General features: G+C 37.5%; 1 protein-coding gene across 3 annotated transcripts in view; it reads right to left on the bottom strand.

The window, feature by feature from the left end:
* Positions 1-1750: 1750 nt before the first annotated feature.
* Positions 1751-20569, bottom strand: part of NTRK3 (neurotrophic receptor tyrosine kinase 3) — a 430772-nt gene continuing 411953 nt past the window's right edge. For all 3 annotated transcript variants that reach the window (XM_087972779.1, XM_087972775.1, XM_087972776.1), the window contains 2 exons: positions 5707-5865; positions 1751-2992 (listed from right to left, as the gene is read on the bottom strand). In XM_087972779.1, coding sequence (XP_087828905.1) covers positions 2807-2992; positions 5707-5865 — 345 coding nt within the window. In that variant the 3' untranslated portion in view covers positions 1751-2806. The remainder of the gene's footprint in view (positions 2993-5706; positions 5866-20569) is intronic.

The following is a 20569-nucleotide window of genomic DNA, read 5'->3' as shown; positions in this document are numbered from 1 at the left end:
CAAGTGAATTAGGTGCTGCAACTTGTGGTGAGCCCACCCTAAGCCAACTTGGTTCTAACTCAACAAGCCTCTGCTTCTGTATTGGTCTCCTCCACTCTCTTTGCCCTGAACCTTCTCATTTCACAAGAAAACATTCAATATCACTATGAGTGCAAGCTTCAGCCACATCTATATCTCCACTGAGGCACAAACATTGGGTCATCTACCCAGATAGCTCCATCAAAAGTCTGGAGAAGAGGTTTCTTCTGGCAGTACTTTTCTCTCTTGGACACATTTCATTCAGGAATGTAAAGATCAGATGTCCCCCCCCTCCCCCCCGTTTTTCAGGTACTCCCTTGAAAGTCCATTCCATCAGAAGTCCATGTCATTTCTGCAGGTAAACCTCCTCCCCCCCAAGAAGGCATTCATTTTTATATGCAAATTCCCTAGTATATTCATTTTGTATGCTTTATTTCCCTGATATACATATTTTTTGTACACAATCTTCCCCCAATGCATGCTTTTTCTTTCCTTTTCTTTTGCACGCATGTTTTGGGTTAAGAACAGGATCACAAATTCCAGAGAAGTGCAAAATCAGAATAGTGGTGTTCTGTTCTGCCCCATCATCCAGAAAGTGCAAAGTGTATTCATTTCACTTAGCAATGTGGACTGACAAAAAAAAAAAGTCCCCTTGATAACCTGAACCTCCCACTGTTCATTTAGTCCATGTACAGGGACTTATCTCAAGACATTAGCTTGACCACAGCCAAATTCCATTGAGAAGAAATGCTCTCTTCCTAATTTGACATGAGCAAAATAAACCAAAGATATTTCATGGATCTCCAACTGCATAAACCAATGACTCGAACACTCTCCATTGGCTTCTAACCCCACTACAAACATGATCGAGGAGTCCCCTTTTATTATTCTCTCCTTTCATTCCAAATTTGCTTTTTGTGGAGCTACGAGAATGTCCATTACAGCTTCCTTACCTTCTTCCCCACCTTTCCTGCTAAGCTGACTATGAAGCTCCATTTCATAGTGTCTTGAGAGAAGATGCACCAGTCTTTTCAGGAGGCTGCTAATGTGAGAGGAATGATGGTCAAGAGAGGAAGAGGTAGAGGGGAGCTGCAGCTGTTGATGCCTTTTTAGCTGCTGAAAAGATTCCAACCCTGGGTTTTCTTTTTTGGTAAGTTTATTGGGTAAAAATCAGTTGGCAAGCCAAAGCAGAAAGGATGGGGGTGGGGGGAGAGAAACATGGAGAGGTTGGGGCAGGAGGAATCATCATAGATTGATCAGAGGGGACCCAGCCCCCTTCAGTTAATATTTCAGCTGGATTCTAAGCTACAATCATGGAGAACTTCCATTCCTCACTGAAGTGGTAAGAGATACAGATTGACCCAGGTCATAATAGAGGAAGTAAACATAGAGAACATTTGGATTCTACTTTGTGCTTCATCATAAACTTTCCGTGGAGCCTTCAGACATACCTCTCTCTTTTCTTGCCTGTAAGACCACCAGCATGTCCAGAATGGGGACAGATTACCTACCTGACAACAGGATTGATGAGAAGTTGGATGAGATCATAACCATAAAATATTCTTTACAAGAAGCGGGGGGGGGGAAATGCAGCAAAAATCACCATGAAAATATATATATATATATATATATATATATATATATATATATATATATATATATATATATATATATATATATATATATATATATATATATATATATATATATATATATATAAAAATTAGGGGACCATCTCCACTGAGATCATGGCTTTCAAGCCACTTCATTGAAATTGACAGCTGGGTCAATAGTTGTCAATGGAATTGTTTTAATAGCTGTATCTGTGTTTTGCATATCTAGAATTATTCCAGTGAAAATTGCTGGGATTTTGTCTCCAGGATATCCACTTCCTAAATTTTCTTCATGTATGGCTGTTTGCAGATATTGGTTTGGTCCTTGAGATCATTTCCAGGACTCTCGTTTGGAAAGGAAAGGAAATATGAAAACAATCAGGTAAACGATGCTAGATCCATTCTTGTTTCCGTGCAGCTGAGTGGACGTTCCTCTAATGCTTCATTTGACCGGTAGGTGAAATGAACTTTCTGAATGGTATATATTCCAAAACTGAAACATTTACACATAGGAGAGAATGAGAAACCTTGGAGTAGAATGAGATACGCTGGAGACAACAGAGGTTCCAGAATTGTTAAAGCCAGAAGGGCAAGGTGGGGTTGGTGGCATTATGATGGTAGATGAGATCTCTTAAAAGGAAGTTACTTCAGGGGAGAATCGTCCTGGAATAACAGGACCATTGCCAGTTTGGTGCCCAATTAGGCATGCTTTTGTCAACTTTTCTTTTGTTGTTGTTGTTCTATGTTTCCAAATGAATCGAACTCTACCCAATAGCCAGAATCTAAAAGACACTGTAGGATTTGCAGTTCCACATCTTAAGTTAAATATTGTTTTTTTTCCCCTCGTGTTCTGTTTAATACTGTAGAAATCTTTCAATCTCTCTCACATTTTCCTTCTGCTTCTGGGATGTTATATTTTTAATAGCAGCAGCTACGGGAGCAAAAGCTCTCCCTCTCCCTCTCTCTCTCTTTCTCTCTGTATATAGCCCCAACTGCCTTACATATGATTGAGGGTTTCCATATTTCCCTTTAACGTGTCTCTTTCGGTTTTGTTTGTTTCAGTGTTGTATGTATAGCAGGCACTTGAGTTTATATGAATATGTTGGCTTGAGGTCAAGGGAGAGGTAGGGTGGGGAGAAAAAAGACACAGCAACAACTTTGAAGCTTGGTCGCTGCTAGCCAAGGATGTCTAAGTAGATTGGAGTAGCTTTGCCCAGAGCATGAAGGAGCTTGTAGATTTCCTTAATGTTCAGCCTCTGCTGAGGTTCTCTCTGCCAGCATCCCAGCATGATATCATAAATTTCCTTGGGGCAAACCCGGGGCCTCTCCAGGACTCGGCCTTGGGTGATGCACTCAATGACCTGCAATAGGAAACATAGAGGGTTAATTTTATGCATTGCCTCCTTTATAAATTGACTGATCTGTTACTTTTTAAAACCAATCTCCTTCTCCCATATGCATGAGCTAAACACAGAGATTTCCAACCTTGGCAACTTTAAATGTCAACTGCCACCTTATACTTGCTTATGTGCTTTGCTACCATGCAGTGATAGTCTAGAGTCCCACTCTAGGGACAGTGGATGGGAGTGGGAATACTTGGGGGAAAGCGAAAGTAACTTTTGCATCTCCCCAAGATGATGCTTCAGGGTCACCTGGCTGGGAGAAGAATGCAGATGCATACCAACCAAGCTTGAAGTGACCATTCTGAAAACATCTTATTGAACCCAAATGGTCATGGAAGGATCAGTGATGGGAGGCAATTACGGGAGGGAAAAGTTGAACTTACGGGTTCTAATCCACTTGTCTTCTAATGTGTCGTGTAGTACACTTTGGTACACTTGTCTTCTAATAAAATTATATCTTTCTCAACAAATGGAGGCAAGGATCATTTCTATTTAGAGGTTTACGTGCTGGCAGGTCTGATATTTTAAGACCTTATGGACTTCAACTGCCAGAATTCCAGGAGTTGAAGTTCACAAGCCTTAAGGTTGCCAAGGTTGGAGACTCCTGATCTAAATAATACATTTCTAGATTTCTGTCATCAAGGATGATCTGTGCCAACAATTCCTTGAACAGTCTTGGAAAATCCATAATTGCACGATGCCTTTTGGTTTTGGAGAAAAAGATGAGTGCTCCCACATGAAGTCATGGTTTATTTAAATCACTGGGGTTTTGTTTTTTTTTTTTGCAGAAGATAGCAATCATCAAGGCTTTCTGGGTAATTTCTGGCTTATTTGCCCTTGTGTTTTTGTCTTACCTATGCATGCCTTGGTTAGCAGCCTAGGATTAAAAATCAAATCAGGAATACCCCAAGGAACCTCAAAGAACCCATGTATCACATTAAGCCTCAATTACCACTGGTACAGAAAACAATAAACATTATAGTTCACTACAGTGAGTGTTGCCAGATTTTATGTCTTACACTCCAGCTGTTCTTTCTCCCATAAACCTTAATTAAAGCTATCACAATATCACAACTCAAGCCATGTCCTAGCAGTGCAGTCTTTCTCTTGTTTTCATTTTTGGTTCCAATCTAAAACAAAATGGCAACTCCCAACATTTGAAGTTGACCACAACAGACCAAACCCAGAAACTCCTCAGGGTTCTATAAGTTGAAAGCCACCATTATTTTTCTGGAACGTTCCAAACTAATCCATGAATTTCAGTTTCCTACCATTTTCAATGTAAACATAAAATAGGCTTAATGTAATTATTAAATCAATCAAAATAGCCTCTTTCCCAATGTAAAAAAAAAAGAGAGAGAGAAGGAAAGAAAACAAGGAATCCTGCCCCTTCCCACATGTTCAGCGTCAATCATACATGCTGCATTCTTATTTCACTTATTGTAACCCTTGGCCTCCCCAAAAACATTATGCACAACCCAAAAGGCTTATCTGCTTATACTTTTGTGGAATGTTGGGGGGGAAAAAAACCATAGGAACTTACTTGCATCAGAAGTCTAGAATTTCTATTTGTTTTAGACCATTTTATTTTAAGTGCCTTATCTAACCTGGACTGTGGGTTTAAAATCTTTTCTCTTTCCTGTGCTATTCAGAAATTCGCACAAACAAACTCAGCATGTTGACTTCTATCAAAAGACATAGATTCCAGAATCTTTTGAGATCTGTATTATTAAATTCGGGGATGCATTCTCTTTCACCTCACATTATTCATGGGCATTCTACCATTCCCTACATTTGTGTCTGTGTGTTTGTATGTGTAGTAGTAGTAGTAGTAGTAGTATTTTAAATGGTGATGTGGGGCTATCTTAAAAAACTGGAGGGAACCATAGTTTAGATACAATATAATGTCTTTAATACATTGTATTAATGCAAAGTATTTAATGCATTTAATGCATTTAGTACATTAAATATAATGCATTTAATGCAAGATATCCAGTTTGGTCTAGTGGGTAAGGCACCAGGCTACAAAGCAAGAGACTAATGAGTTCAAGGCCCAACTTAGTCGTTTAAAACCAGATGGATGACCTTGGGTATGTCACACTCTCTCAGTCTGGGGAAAATAGGAGGAGGAAGGTGTGTTGGATATGTTCACCATCTTGAATTATTTGTAAAAATAATAAAGGATACAAATAAAATAAATAAATAAAAATTAAGCCCAGGTATAGGGGATATTCTTCCAACAAACTGCCCATTTCTCATTTTTCAAAATAATGTAGTCACTTGGGAGAATTGGAGCAATAGCAATAGCACTTAGATTTATATACCGCTTGACAGTACTTTATAGCCCTCTCTAAACAATTTATAGAGTCAGCATATTCCTCGCAACAATCTGAGTCTTCATTTTACCGACCTCAGAAGGATAGAAGACTGAGTCAATCTTGAGCCAGTCAGGATCAAACTGCTGGCAATCAGCAGAATTAGCCCATAATATTGCATTCTAATCTCTGCACCATCACAGCTCTTAGGGCAACTTCCCCTAAAATCCCAAAGAACCATTTGCAATCAGATTGGACAATGTGGACTTCCTTTGGCTGCTGATCAACTAAAAGGCATAAATAGTATGGGTTGGTCATGATAATGTTTCTTTTAGTCAAAATCTATATGCACGATACCTCTGTATTTGACAACTGGAACCAAGGCTGTTTTCCATATGTGAAGATCTCCCAGAGAATTACTCCAAAGCTCCAGACATCGCTCTCTGTGGTGAACTTCCGGTACATAATGCTTTCAGGAGGCATCCAGCGGATGGGCAGCATGGTGTGTCCCCCAACCTGCATGGACAAACATAAAGGAAAACTGTTTAGTTGATCCAGAAAAGAATCCACTTGCATACAATCCCATTGCTTTTGGTATTTGAGATAACCTTACCTCAGCCAGGAACTTTCACCATGAAATGCTAACTGATTACAAACCAGCATGGAACCAGCAATAGCAATAGCACTTAGACTTATATATCCACTTGACAACATTCTCTGGGTGGTTTACAGTGTCAGCATATTGCTCCCAATAACCTGGGTCCTCATTTTACCAACTTCAGAAGGATGGAAAGCTTTGTCAACTCCAAGTTATTGAGAATCCAACTCCTGGCAGTCGGCAGAATTAGCTTGCAATACCGCATTCTAACCGCTATGCCACCAAATGAGAACATCATTTTGGATGAACATAAAAACGATTGGTTGCAAACTGGTTTAAGTCATGTTGGTCTCATTTGATGCAGGTTCTATAGATAGAACTTTCTCCAGAGAGTAATTCCTTTTTCTATTAGCTCATCCATTTCTATTCAAGATATTTTGATTTTTACTCTTCCTTTTTTTTCCCCAAGAAGATTTTTCTGAAAAGTAAAATGGGTAAAGCAGGGTCAACCCATTTGAAGTTATCTTGCCAAAAAGATGAGCAACTTGCAGCTGCAGCCCTTAGAAGATGAGTTGGCTTTTATGTGCATTGCAGTGATGACAGTATAACCAGAAAGATTAAAGATTTGCTGTATGCCCCAGAAGCATCAATGCTTAGACAATGCTTCGTGAAACATCTGTATCAATCCTTAACCCTGTAGGACGTTTGGAAAAGGGGAACATTTTTTCAACTAGTTTTTCTCTCTTTAGATAGTGCTTGTGCACCAAGTGGATCCATTAGACAAGAAATATTGAGGGGTGAGGGTAAGGGGGGAAGGAGTACTGAACTTCAAGCAGTAATTCAAAGGAATATTGCAGAACCAAACAGAAATATCTAAAGTAGTGTGGGCTTAGTGAAGGAGCTCATGTTTCTTGGCTGAGTGGGATTTTTTTTTAAAGGGTAGAGGTCTGTTTTTTTCTGCTTTGGATGGCTTCTGCCTACACAATGTTGAAGTTTGGAGTTTTACAGTGGTTTCATAACAAGCTGGTTAATTAAGAACTGTCTGTGTACACAGAAGGAAACATTTATACAGTTCTCTGGTAGACAGTTCTAGATTAGGCACAAACTCTGAGCAGGGCTCTAGCCAACAGCAGGTGGAAAGTGATGTCTACAACATGTCTTTGAAAAGCCATTATATATATAGCTGATTAATTCCATAAAGAGGCCTTCCTAACATAAGGAACATAGAGTAACATAAGGAGGAGCTTCCTAACAGTGGGGACAAGGAGACCAATTGGACAGCTTGCAATCAGAAGTTGTGGGTGCTTCATCACTGGAGGTTTTTAAGAAGAGATTGGACAACCATCTGTCTGAAATCATATAAGGTCTCCTGCTTGAGCAGGGGGCTGGACTAGATGACCTCCAAGGTCCCTTCCAGCACCATTCTGATTGATTGAATTGGAACAATGCCTGTAACCTTCTTTAGTACATCTTTTTACAGCCATAGTCTACTTTTCACACTTTAGAATGATTTTGTTTGCAGATGAATCCTACAGCTGCCAACATTTTAGATAAAACAAGGTGTCATATACTTAATTAAGATAACTTGTGTATGATTTGTGGGTGATCTTAATTCTACGTACAAACAGCAGATGGATGAGGATACCAAGCCTATTCTCCAACTCCACAGGTTAATGCAATATCAAAATCCAGCTTTCGATTCTGCCATATTTTCCCCATGTGAGAGGTTTGTGATTTCAAGAATTGTTGTGAATTTATTTTCAGTTTCTCTCTGCTTTGTTCCTGATCTGATTTTATTGTCTACTGTAAGTGCTGTGATTTCTGTGATTTTTCTTTCCATCACTCTCCAGCTTAATAGATTAACCACAGTAAAAATAAAAAAATGGCTCATTATCCAATTGCTAATAGCAATAGCACTTAGACTTATATACCACTTCTACAGTTTTTATTTATTTATTTATTTATTTATTTATTTTTGTCAATTGCTTACAAGATAATAGGTATAAGTAAAAACATAGTTATAAATACATGGATACATATAAGAAAAACAAAAAAAAAACAAAAAAAACCACAATAGGACAGGGACGGTAGGCATGTTGGTGCACTTATGCATGCCCCCAAAGTTTTGGGGGTTTGGGGAAGAAACCACAGAGTCAGGTAGAGTATTCCAGACATTGATCACTGTTGCTGAAGTAGTATTTCCTGCAATCAAGTTTGGTGTGATTAACCTTGAGTTTGTATCTATTGTTTGCTCTTGTGTTGTTATGGTTGAAGCTAAAGTATTTACTGACAGGTAGGACATTGCACTGTATGATTTTATATACTATATTTAGATCAGACTGAAGGTTCTAGGTTTTCTAGGTCTAGAATTTCAAGTCTGGTGGCATAAGGTATTCTGCAATGAGTAGAGGAGTGGAGAACTCTTTTTGTGAAATATTTCTTGACTTTCTCAACTGTGTTAATATCAGATAAGTAATGTGGGTTCCAGACTGATGAGCTGTATTCGAGTATTGGTCTAGCAAATGTTTTGTATGCTCTAGTTAGTAGTGTAATATTACCAGAGAAAAAGCTACGTAAGATTAGGTTAACAACTCTTAACGCCTTTTTGGCTATGTAGTTACAGTGGGCTCTAGCACTCAGATCATTAGAGATGAGTACTCCAAGATCCTTGACAGATTTTGGATCATCAACAAGGTCTTGACTATTCAGCCTGTATTTTATTTTCTGATTTTTTTTTTTGCCAATATGTAGGACAGAGCATTTATTTGTTGAGATTTGAAGTTGCCATTTGTTTGACCATTCTGATACATAGTCAAGATCTTTTTGAAGGGCAGCAGTATTGTCTGTGGTGTTGAATAGCTTTACATCATCAGCGAAGAGAACGCAGTTGCTCTTAATATGATCACAGAGGTCATTTATGTAGAGTATGAAAAGAGTTGGTCCTAGAACACTGCCTTGGGGGACACCACTGTTGACAGGTACAGAATTTGATAGGATGCTCCCAATTTTGACCATTTGTTGTCTGTTTGACAGGAATGCTTCTATCCAGTTATGCAGGTGTCCAGAGATACCATAAGATTTTAGTTTTAGGAGTAGTTTGTCATGTACCACTGAATCAAAGGCTTTACAGAAGTCTATGTAGATTGCGTCTATTGCTTTGCCCTGATTGAGTTGTGTATCCATATGTTTTTGCAGTGTAAGTGTTGCAGATTACAGGATAGTTTTTTTCTGAAACCAAATTGTTTATTATAGAGTAGGTTGTTTGTCTCTAAGTGGAGGATGATGGATTGGTTAATAATTGATTCCATGACTGTACAGGTGATGCAGCATAAAGAGATTGGTCTGTAATTTTCAACTAGGCTGGGGTCTCCCTCTTTGAAGATGGGGATGACCATGGCTTGTGACCATAGTTTTGGCAAGGAGCTGGTCCTGAAAGATTTTTCAAAGATTATGCTTAGAGGTTTGGCTATGGCAGTGGATAGCTTTTTTAAGAAGTAGGCACATATTCCATCCGGTCCAATAGATAGAGATGGTTTTAGATTGCGTAGTGCTTTTTCAACATTGTCTTCTGTAAAATCGATATGTATTAGATCATTGTAGTTGTCTGTGGTTTGACTAGGAAATACTGGGCATGATCCATTGCTGTTTACAAATACTGAGCCAAAGAATGTGTTAAAGAAGTTGGCTTTAATAGTGTCATCATTGCAGTCTTTACTCTTAGGTCCTTTCAAGGGTGGGATGGACCTTGAGTCTTTTAGTTTGTTGTTTACAAAATTGTAGAAAGTGCGGGTGGAATTGGTGCGTAGGGTTTTCTTCTTGTTTAATGTGATAATTGGTGCATTCAGTCTTTATCTGGTGGCATAAATTTTTGTATCGGCTTTTGAAGTTGGCAACGTGACCAGATTTGTTTTTTCGCCAAAGTGATCTCTTTTTGGATTGAAGCTTCCTTATTGTTATGGGTAATTTGTTTTTTCTGGTTTTGGGAGTTGTTAATGGTACATACAGTTTGATGACTCTTTTGACTTCAAGTAAAAATATGTTGTAATGGTCTTCTACAGTATTGCATCCAGTGAATAGAAATTGCCAATCAAGGGATGAGAGATTGTGGTTTATAAGATCATAGTTGCCTTTTTTGAAGTTAGAATTGGGGATTCCGTCGTTGTGATGATTTTTGTGTGGACGTATGTTGAGACAAAAGTCAATCATGTTGTGGTCACTGTTGGAAAAGGGTTCTTTAACTTGTATTCTGTAAACTGAATTCAAACTATTGCAGAAGATGAGATCGAGACAGTTGTTAAGTCTAGTGTTGTTGGTTACTAGTTGTTCCAGTCCCAGATTTGTTACTGCATTGTAGAAGGTTGCAAGTGTGGGTTCAGTTGTACATTCGTTAAGGGTCCAGTTAATATGAGGTAGATTGAAGTCACCAAGAAAGATAAAAGCGTGTGGGCAGGATGCTGCCCATGTTAGTAGTATATTTAGCTTGTTTGCATGTTCGATGTCATAATCAGGGGCTCTGTAACATAGTAAGAACTGAAATGTGATATTTAAGGACAGTTCACAGACGATGGTCTCAGGAATAGCAAGCTCCTGGGTAACTTGGATGTTTTTTAGATGTAGGGACTTTTTATAGAAGATAGCAATACTACCTCCTCTACGGATTTCATGATCTGATCAGTAAACATGATAGTCTCTTACTGTGGTAATGGAGTCAGGGAGAGATGCGTTGAGCCATGTTTCACAGAAAATTATAATGTCAAATTTAGCCATATTTAGTAAGAGGAGAAATTCAGGTATTTTATGTACAAGGCTTCTGGCATTGAGTAACTTGCATTTAAGGCCAGTTGTGGTTGGAATAGAGGTAGTTAAGGGGGTGCCTAGTTTTGAGTGATGTTGGATTGGATGGGGTGGGGTTGGATGCAGAGTTGTGGGTTGTGTGACTTTCTTTTGATGCAATCAGCGTGGTAGTCAATGTATAGGTCCTTTTCTCCATTGTCTAGACAGTTTTTGAATTCTGCGTGGAGTTCACAGGAGCAGATTCTTTGCAGTATGGATAAGTCTGGTCTTGAGTGAAGTTTTTTGTGGTTGGGATTGGTTTTTGCAATGGCGTTTATTGTATGAATGAATATGCGTTTACTGGACTCATTTTTGCATACAACTCTACAAAATCTTGGGTCCACAGAGCTGTCATTGTATTTGAACTCAGGGCCATCTCTGGTTATTTCAATGATATCTTCAGAAGAGATGTTTGTTGTATTTGAGTTGCTTATGATATCGCAAACTTTGGTGATGTCATCTGATTCATTGGTGTCTTCGAGACCAAATAAGATGGCATTTGGACATTTCTGTTCATGTTCCATGATGTCTTTGATGAGTAAGAGGATATTATTTGTGGAATTATTTGATGGGATAGTAATTGTTTGTGGCTGTGGTTTTGTGGTTATTTTTGGTTGTAGTTGTGATTGTCATTGAGGTAGTGGTTGTGATTGTTGTGGGATTTGATTTTGAGCTGAAAGGTACTCACTTATCTGTGCTGTATTTTTTTTCCAAGAGGGATTAGGCGGTTAGTGGTTTATAGTCCTCTCTAAGTGATTTACAGTGTCATCCTGTTGCTCCCAACAATCTGAGTCCTCATTTTACTGACCTCGGAAAGTTGGGAAGCTGAGTCAACCTTGAGCTGGTCAGAATCGAAGGAATCAAACTCCTTAATAATAATAATAATAATAATAATAATAATAATAATAATAATAATAATAATAGAGCCATGGTGGCACAGTTGTTAGAATGAAGTACTGCAGTCTAACTCTGATCACATTTCCAGAAATCTATTCTCAATAATAATTATTATCAATTATATTGATAATAACCAACCCTTGGGATTGAAAGTAAGGTTGGCAAGCCAGGGTGGCTGCAGACGATTGGAGAGAGTTGAACAGTGAAACACACTCTCACATATCACAAGTCACCCATGATAATTTCAACTCTATTTTCTGTCTTCCGTCTGAATGAGAACTGGCACAAAGGAATATGGTTTCTTTCTACATTGCTACAATGCTCTGATTCTTCAACCACTGTACAGTTTCACAAATGGTTCCTGGTTGCCTCCTCTTATGTAGAGGACCAAATGATCACAATGGAATGTGTGTGATGTGCCTTCTCTGTCACAGTTCTTGTTGGATGAACCATCTTCTTCTTCCACATGTTTGACCCCCATCCTGGTTATGTTTAAAAAAACCTTGAAAACCTAGCTATTTTCCTAGGTCTTAGTTTACAGTAGACTTTTTACTACTTTTACTATTTTTTTTTAAAAAAGGTCTTTCTTCTAACATTTGCCTCTTTTAAACACACACACACACACACACACACACACACACACACACACACACACACACACACATATATATATATATATATATATATATATATATATATATATATATATATATATATATATATAAATTTTATGAATGTTTTTATTGAGTCATGGTAGAGTTGGGCTGCTTGGGCACCTTTATACATTTCTAAATAAGTAAATAAATAAACCTGTCAAGACAAAGTAGGAAGACATTTGCTGAATAAATCCAGCCCAACATAATCAACTTTTTTTTCAGAGACCTCTTGCTGACCAGTGGCCCTCTGGTTGATCTTCAGTTTATAAATCAACTTGATTCCACATCTTAGAACAGATGGAAAAAGTGACACTTTCTCAGACCATCTAGAGATGGCAGGTTCTGGTGTGTTACAGTACATTTATTGCTTCAACTCATTTAAGGTTAATAAAGATTAACATGGTTCAATGAACATAAACATAAATGGAGGTCAAAGATTAGGAAACTCATCACAATTTGAGGTGGAGACTGCATCACAGAAAGTTGAAAAAAAGTTAGACCTGACACATTCATAAACACTCCTTACTCACTTAGTGATTAAGTAAATGAAAAAAGCACCATATCCTGCCAATGTTTCAGTGTTTCTTTCTTCTTTTGAAATAAATTCCTTACAAAACAACATGTATGATTAAATAAGGGGAAGCTACCTAATAAAGTCATTAGGTAGGTCATTAGACCTTATTAGACCTTAAATGTAAGGCATGACATTCACAGAATGAGTATTTCACTAGCTTGTTTAAAAAGTATGCTCTACGCTGAGATACTATTATTCAGAAGTTAAAATAATTCATTTTCTTTCAGTGTAAGAAAGTATGTTTATAGGTGAAAGGACAGCATGAACAGGGAGAGTGAAATGATATTTACTAAAAAAAATGTCCTATTTATATCAATGTTGTTTTTAAAAACCCAATTAATCTTAAGGAAGCTTACTCCCAAATAAATTTATTCCTGATTGCAATTTTCTTTCAATCCTGTTCATGCCTACAAAATTGCTATGGAATTCAATAGGATTCATTTCCAGGTATAGAAGAAATGTGACATACTATAGGGGAAAAATATACCAACTTCAGATAATAAGATGACAGCCTAACTTAAATATCCTTATTCATATATAAGTCCCACACAAATCAGTGAGACCTACTCCTAGATTTATGTAGGATTATTGTGGTTTATTGCTTTACAGACCATTAAAAGGAAAAAGATTCACACGGAGAACATTTAAATTAAATAATGTAGAATTACAGGAGAAGAACTAATCTGACAGATAAAACAGAAACCTGTAATTTTTTCATGATATTAATATAACACTAGAAGACAAAAAGCTGAGTAGTAAATGTCAGGCATAAAATAGGGTACCAGAACCAGTAAAGAAAGTAATATTAGAAGAAAGCATATTTGAAAAGCAATGTAAAGCACATCCATCTGGAACAATGTAAAAGATAAAATCTAGTTTCAAAACAAGATAGAAACTGGACAACATAGCCTTGTGAAAAGGCTGAAGAAATAAAATATGCTAGAAGCAAGATCCCAACCCCAGGGGAGAAAATAAAAAGAACATATAATTGGGAATAAGTGAGTCCTTCACTATGTGTTTGCCTTTTCAGTGATGGGGTTTATTTCTGAATGCCATTACATTTTTTTTCTTATTGTGTATGTTTGTTTGGGTTTAACCCTATCTGTGTTGTTCACATTGCAATGAACAAGGACACACATTCAATTTTGCAGCTACTAAGATTGTTGGCCAAGCATGTACAAAAACAGCCAGGGAAATGATTGAAAGCATGGGAAACAGGCCCCTTGTCTGTCAACAGGAGAGCTAATTTACCACTAGCTTATAAAATAGAGTAGAGTAGAGTAGAGTAGAGTAGAGTAGAATAGAATAGAATAGAATAGAATAGAATAGAATAGAATAGAATAGAATAGAATAGAATAGAATAGAATAGAATAGAATAGAATAGAATAGAATAGAGTTCTTTATTGGCCAAGTGTGGTTGGACACACAAGGAATTTGTCTTGGTGCAAATACTCTCGGTATACATAAAAGAAAAGATACATTCATCAAGAATCATAAGGTACAACACTTAATGATCGTCATAGGGTACAATAAGCAATCAAATCATACTAGGAAACAGTCAATATAAATCATAAGGTATTAGGTATTTAGGAGCCAAGGATTTAGAAGCACAAGGAAACAACAGCCAATGAGTTAATAACAGGCCATCAACACCCCAATCAACAAATAAAAAGCCAGGCGCCACATACATTCTATGCATAGAATAGCCCAAAGCACCCATTCCATTAGAGAAAAGTTCCCTGAGGATGGGCTCTAGCATGAGTCCCAAAGCTCAAAAGACTAAACCTCTGGTCCCAGTGACTAACCCAGATTAGATCCTATGTGTATACCAGAGTCACGGCTGTGAAGGAGGTGACTATATAAATTAATTAAATAAATGCCAGACAAACAACAACAAAAAAAATTAGCGGTACTTTATAAAATGGTCAAAGGGTTTAGGAAATATTTAATTCCTGCTGCACAAAAAATAGTTATTCATTCATTTTTTTGAGTAATTCTTTTTCATGCATTCATTTGCTCATTCACTTGTTCGTTCATGCATTTGCTCAGTCATGCATTTTGCAACAGGCATTAAAAAAGAAATCACATATCAATTTGTTACCCAGCATACAATATTGTAGGCAAGGTTCAACCATCCTCAAGAGGAAGCAAGAAAGTGGGTCTGATTGTTAAAATAATAGAAGGTTGAGCCTTTTGTAATTGTAGGTCCTTGTGTCTCACAGATGAGGAAAATGAGTCTTGGGGAATTATTGTGAGTGAAGCACACCTTAGACACATAAAAAAAATTCAGAGTGTGTTGTCTACACTGTTCTCAGAGATATTTCTGTCTGAAAACTGGCAACAATATCAAGAACCTATGCAGCTCACTCACTGTCAGTCAACCAAGAGGAACAAGGATCAACTTCAAGATGTTGGACCAAAATATATTATCTCAAGCAATGAGTATGGGGGAGAATGAGACAAAAAAAAGTCAAAATCCATCTCATGTGTCCATGCCAATGGTTAAATTGAAATTAGAATTTCCTTATCTTTGCACTGCTCTGCTATAGAACCTCAGGTATGATAACATAAGGATGAAAAAAAAGAGAGGCTGGTCCATCAAAACCCAAAAAGGCTCGCAAAAGGCAAACAAATTAAGCCAGGCTTATTCAACCTTCAAGTTAAGCAACCCTGGGAGAAGAACTGCCTTTATTTTCCCCTCTTTTATAGAGCCAATTTACATTTCATGTCCTTGGCTCTGGAGAGAATCATTATGTATTTCTGATACATAGAAGCTGAGCATTTGCACTAGTCAATCAATCAACCTGGAGGCCTTTTTTTGAGGGGGCGAGGAAGGAAGGAAGGAAGGAAAAAAAGAAAGAAGAAAAGAAAAAGGCACAGAGAGAGAGGGAGAAATTTCAGGTTCTTGTAGTAAGAATGACTGATGTGAGCTAGGGAAAAAAATGAGAATGCAAAGTTGCACGTTAATTCTGGTCCATCATGGTTCCACTTTATACTAAAGGTAAATTTGCTGGTTTTAAAAGATAAGTTTGCACAGATCGTGGCTAATTCTGCTGACTGCCAGCAGTTTGATCCTGACCGTCTCAAGATTGATTAAGCTGTCCATCCTTCCGAGTTTGGCAAAATGAGGATCCAGATTGTTGGTGGCAATAGATCAACTCTCTAAACTGCTTAGAGAGGGTTGTAAAGCACTGTGAAGCGGTATATAAGTCTAAGTGCTCTTGCTATTGCAAGAAGCACTATGGGTGGGAGATCAATTCAGCAGTTCCTTGAAGATAATGCTAGCCTGTATTAAAATCTTTTAAAATTATTGGCCAAATTTGTGTGTTCAAAAAAAATTCACCAAATTAATTATTGGGACTATTATGTATCAACATCTTATTATGCACCTATTATGCACTAACAGAAGAAGTTGTCTCTTGATGTCTTATTTGGCTTGAATGAAATGAATAGAAGCAAGCTTTTGTAGAGAGGAGCAGAGAATGAAAAACAAGATCTGGCCACAGGATCACTAAATAACTAAAATTTCTCTCTGGGTGTATTTAAAACTTATGATAACATGTCACAAGCTCATAGATTTCAGGAAGGAGGTAAAAATTAATAGTACAGGCTGAAATTGTGAGGGGTTATGTGTTCAACGAAAATGCAATACAGTGAGAAAACAGCATTGATCCAGATAGATAATAGATAAATGTATCAAGCAGCTGAATGGCTATAAACCAAACAGATAACAAAATCAGCAGAAACTATGCAATAATTAAGAGGAAGAAAGTCATGCATGCAAGCTAAAAGTATAGATATTGTGAATTATTCTAAGCATAAAACTAAGGCCTGCATTTCCTAAAAGACAAAACAAAACAACAAAAAACAAACCTTTTTTTTTATTCAGTTGTATTGTTCTTGTATTATGATCCACAATGCTGAAATTGAGCTAATTTACAAGGTGAGACACATACCATTATTTTCCTTTCTGTCCCATTCCTGTGTTAGGTTTGCTTTTATTCTACAGTTCTGAGTAATCTTAATGACTCATTAAGAAGCTGCCAATTACCTATGCAAATGAAAAGTTGTAGACTGGCAGGGGTTATTGCTAGAAGTAAAGCTTGTAACCTAAAAAAAAGACTGAGATAAATCAATTCAGCTCTACAATAGATCCACACTTAAGAATTACCTCCTACATCCACTGTTTAGGAATGCCAGTCATAACTAATAACTTGGTGGATCATTAAGGTCTTCATCATGAGGGAGGGAGGGAAGGAAGGAAGGAAGCTTTGCAGCCATATTTACAAAACTTCCAGATTGTTTTCTGAAGATCATTCTAGTGGTTCTTGTATGAATAAAATACACCTTAATGAAGCCAGAAGATCACCATGTCAGAGTTAGGGTTAAGGCCTGGAGAATAATTAGCAACTCCAGTAAATGTTTGCCTGAGAAGTCTTAGAATTCCTTCCTATAGTCAGCAGCCCAAGTAGAAATGGTGTTGGGCCTATAAACTTTTGGTTAACGTGAAATTATGCCTGACAACATCCTTTTAAGCAACCACATGGAAGTATATCCTTGAATTTACTTAAGTAAGCTGTGGTTGCCAATTATTCTCAGCACTTCTTCAATAACGTACAGAAATAAGCAACACTGAATTATTTGATCCTTTTATATATTGGTAATTATTTGACACAAAATTGCATATAACTGCGGCACTCAAGCATTATCCCACAATACATAGTCCCTATGCAATGTCTACGAAGGATGTCCATAAATGGGTGCAGGTGCAAATTCCAACTAGTACCATGTGTGGTGCTTGGTAAAATGTTGTCAAACTGCAACCGTGGGCACAAGTAGACCAGATATATTAAGTGATAAGGCAACAAACTCTGCAGATCTTAAAAGACCCTGAAAGACCCATCACTCTCATCAGTCCTAATACAAATTTCATGGAAATATATAATTATTGGATTTCATTGTTGGAATGTATTTCTATGCAACAACTACAGTACAGTAGCATTCTGGCAGTAGATGGCAGTATTTACAAGTTTGGATCAATGGGGTATACTCTATGCTCTTTTGTTCTGAGTAGTTTCCTGTTATAACTATATAGTTGAGCAGTAAAGCACATGGTGACTGTACACTTTCTTTGCTCTGTGGTGATATATATAAACAGAATTTCTAACAATAATTGCATAGAAATGTATATTTTAAAAAAGCTATCAATGCCTTTATCACATCTTCATAGATCTATCCATCTAAACATTCATTTCTTTCTCACTTACCTGTCTAGAATAGTTACACCTTAGAAACTTGCAGGATCAGTAATTAAATAATGATATGGGGGGAATGCAAAAAAATGCACCCTATATTGTGCCTCAAATTGCTAGCATCACCCTTTAGAAGCCACAAAATATATGCTGTTGTATTACTGTTGATCTCACTGTCCTTTTTCATCTACAGTCTTCACTCTTCTTAACACTCACTGTCTTTCTCCCTGACTGATTCTGGACGATACTATTGTCAACCAATTTCCAAATGAGATTAGTATGGTATTGAATTAAACAAATTCTCCATTCAATGCACATACACAACCAGAGAGAAGCATAAAGCCCTCTGGATGCTACATAAAAGGAGTTCTGCCTTGGCATTCATTACCATAATATTCAAATGTTATTGGACTTAATTGTGTTGAAATCTCTTTTCTTTCAGATGCAAAAAGCATAGATTGGAAGTCAAAAAGAAGAACCGGGAAGCACCATATAAGCAACAGCCTTGGAAATTTTCTGCTGTATTAATTTGGTCTTTGTAAGTACTGAAGGCTATGTAGTTGACACCTACAGGGTCATACAATGTTAAAGCTTGAAAGCAGTGATGACTTCAGAATGACAAAACAAGAACATAAATATTTTCTTTGACGGATTTGTTCAAGGTTCATTTCATCTAATGTCCCGCTTTAAAAGGCAGGTAGATCATCTCTAGGAAAATGATGGCCGAGGGCCTCCGAAGCAGAGATAAAGAAAAGCACCGCCGATGATACTTTTGAAGAAGAAAGGATCTTACAGACAGTCACAAAATATGGTTTTATTTTAACTGTTTTCCCTACTCTATTCTTCCCTCCCTTACTCTTCCCTTTCCCCTCTCTTAGGCTTTCCTCTCTCTCCCTCTTGGTCTATGCCAAGGCCTATTTTTTCTTTTTGTTGTACATAATTTGTAGTTGTGTTGTTCTTTTAAAGGTAAAACTAATAAAGTATTTTTCCAAAAAAAATAAAAGGCAGGTAGCCATGTGGGTCTGGACACTTATAAATAGAGCCTAAGAGTGCTGAATTATGGGTACAGACAATTATTTTCTACATGGAATGGCTTAGATATGCCTATGTAGTTCAATAGCTCATTCCTGAAATCTTTCTATTGGTTACCCAAAGCATGAGTATTCTGGAAATGTCCTTTTCTTTGCAGGTACCCAAACAAGAATATTTCATCAAAAAGTTAGAACATAGAAACATAGGGCTGAAAGGGACCTCAGAGGTCTTTTAGTCCAACACCCTGCTCAAGGCATGAGACTCTATAGCATTCCAGTCAAATAGTTGTCCAGTCTACTTTTGGAGGATCTACAACTCCAGCAGGCAAGCTATTCCATTGATTACTTGTTCTCACCCTAAAGGAAATTTCTCCTTAGTTCTAGGTTGGATCTTGTCCTACCTTCTGGTATTTTTGAGAACAAGTCCGCCCCCTCTTTTCTGTGACAACCCTTCAAGTACTGGAAGACAGTTATCACACCTTCCCTAATTCTTCTCTTCAATAGGCTAGATGTCAACTAAAAAGATACTCCTTTGGTCTTTTTAGCGGCCAGAAAAAAGGAGTGGGGAAAAACAGTGCATTCCTTAAGTGCCTTAAGTGCCTAGATAATCACCCTGGCAGCCCAAAGTTGTCAGAACGCAAGAAAATTACTGGAGAGCATGATTGATGACTCTTGGGGATGGATGTGTCCCATTGGAGAATACACATCCAAGGGGTGGGGGGAAGACCAGGGTCAGGAGGGAAGTGAATGATCTATTTTAGTATCGGCTGCACCCAGCTAACACCAACATGGTCATTTCTAATAAATCAATTTTCTTTTCTCTGAGATGCGGCTAGAGACTTATGATTTGAATGGGGGTGGATTTGGGGGAGTCCTGACACTAGACATACCTAGCTCCCTCAACCGTTCATCATACAATTTAACCTCCAGCCCTCTTATCATCTTTATTGCTCTTCTCTGTACACACTCTAGGACCTCAACATCCAGAAAGTTTGTACAGATGAGTAGTAAAAATTAAATCATCTTTCTATTATTCTTGCAAGTACTCAGTTATTTCAGGCACTTGTATAGTGTGCTATTGGTGACAGCATCATTATTTAATAAAGATATTAGAAATACAAAATCTATAAGTACCAGAAAAATGCAGAAGCACACAAACAGCACTCCTACAAGACAATTGGGTAATTTTACATGAACAGCAAAATAATCTCATCAGATTTTGTAATGTCATACAGTTTGGGATGTTGCTTTCTTCTTATTTTTGCAGCAGGGCCAAAGACTGTCAGGGTTAATCTATAGTTCTGTTGCTAGCAGCAATGATGTAAAGTTATTAGGTAGAATATGCATAATGTACTTAAATAGGTTCAAATATAAACATG

Source organism: Notechis scutatus, chromosome 11 (assembly GCF_049901735.1).
Source record: "Notechis scutatus isolate UNSWTSFEM ecotype Mainland chromosome 11, rNotScu1.2, whole genome shotgun sequence".
Classification (NCBI taxonomy): Eukaryota; Metazoa; Chordata; class Lepidosauria; order Squamata; family Elapidae; genus Notechis; species Notechis scutatus.
The sequence above is the reverse complement of the archived record's forward strand: the minus strand, read 5'-3'. Positions and strand labels throughout refer to the sequence as shown.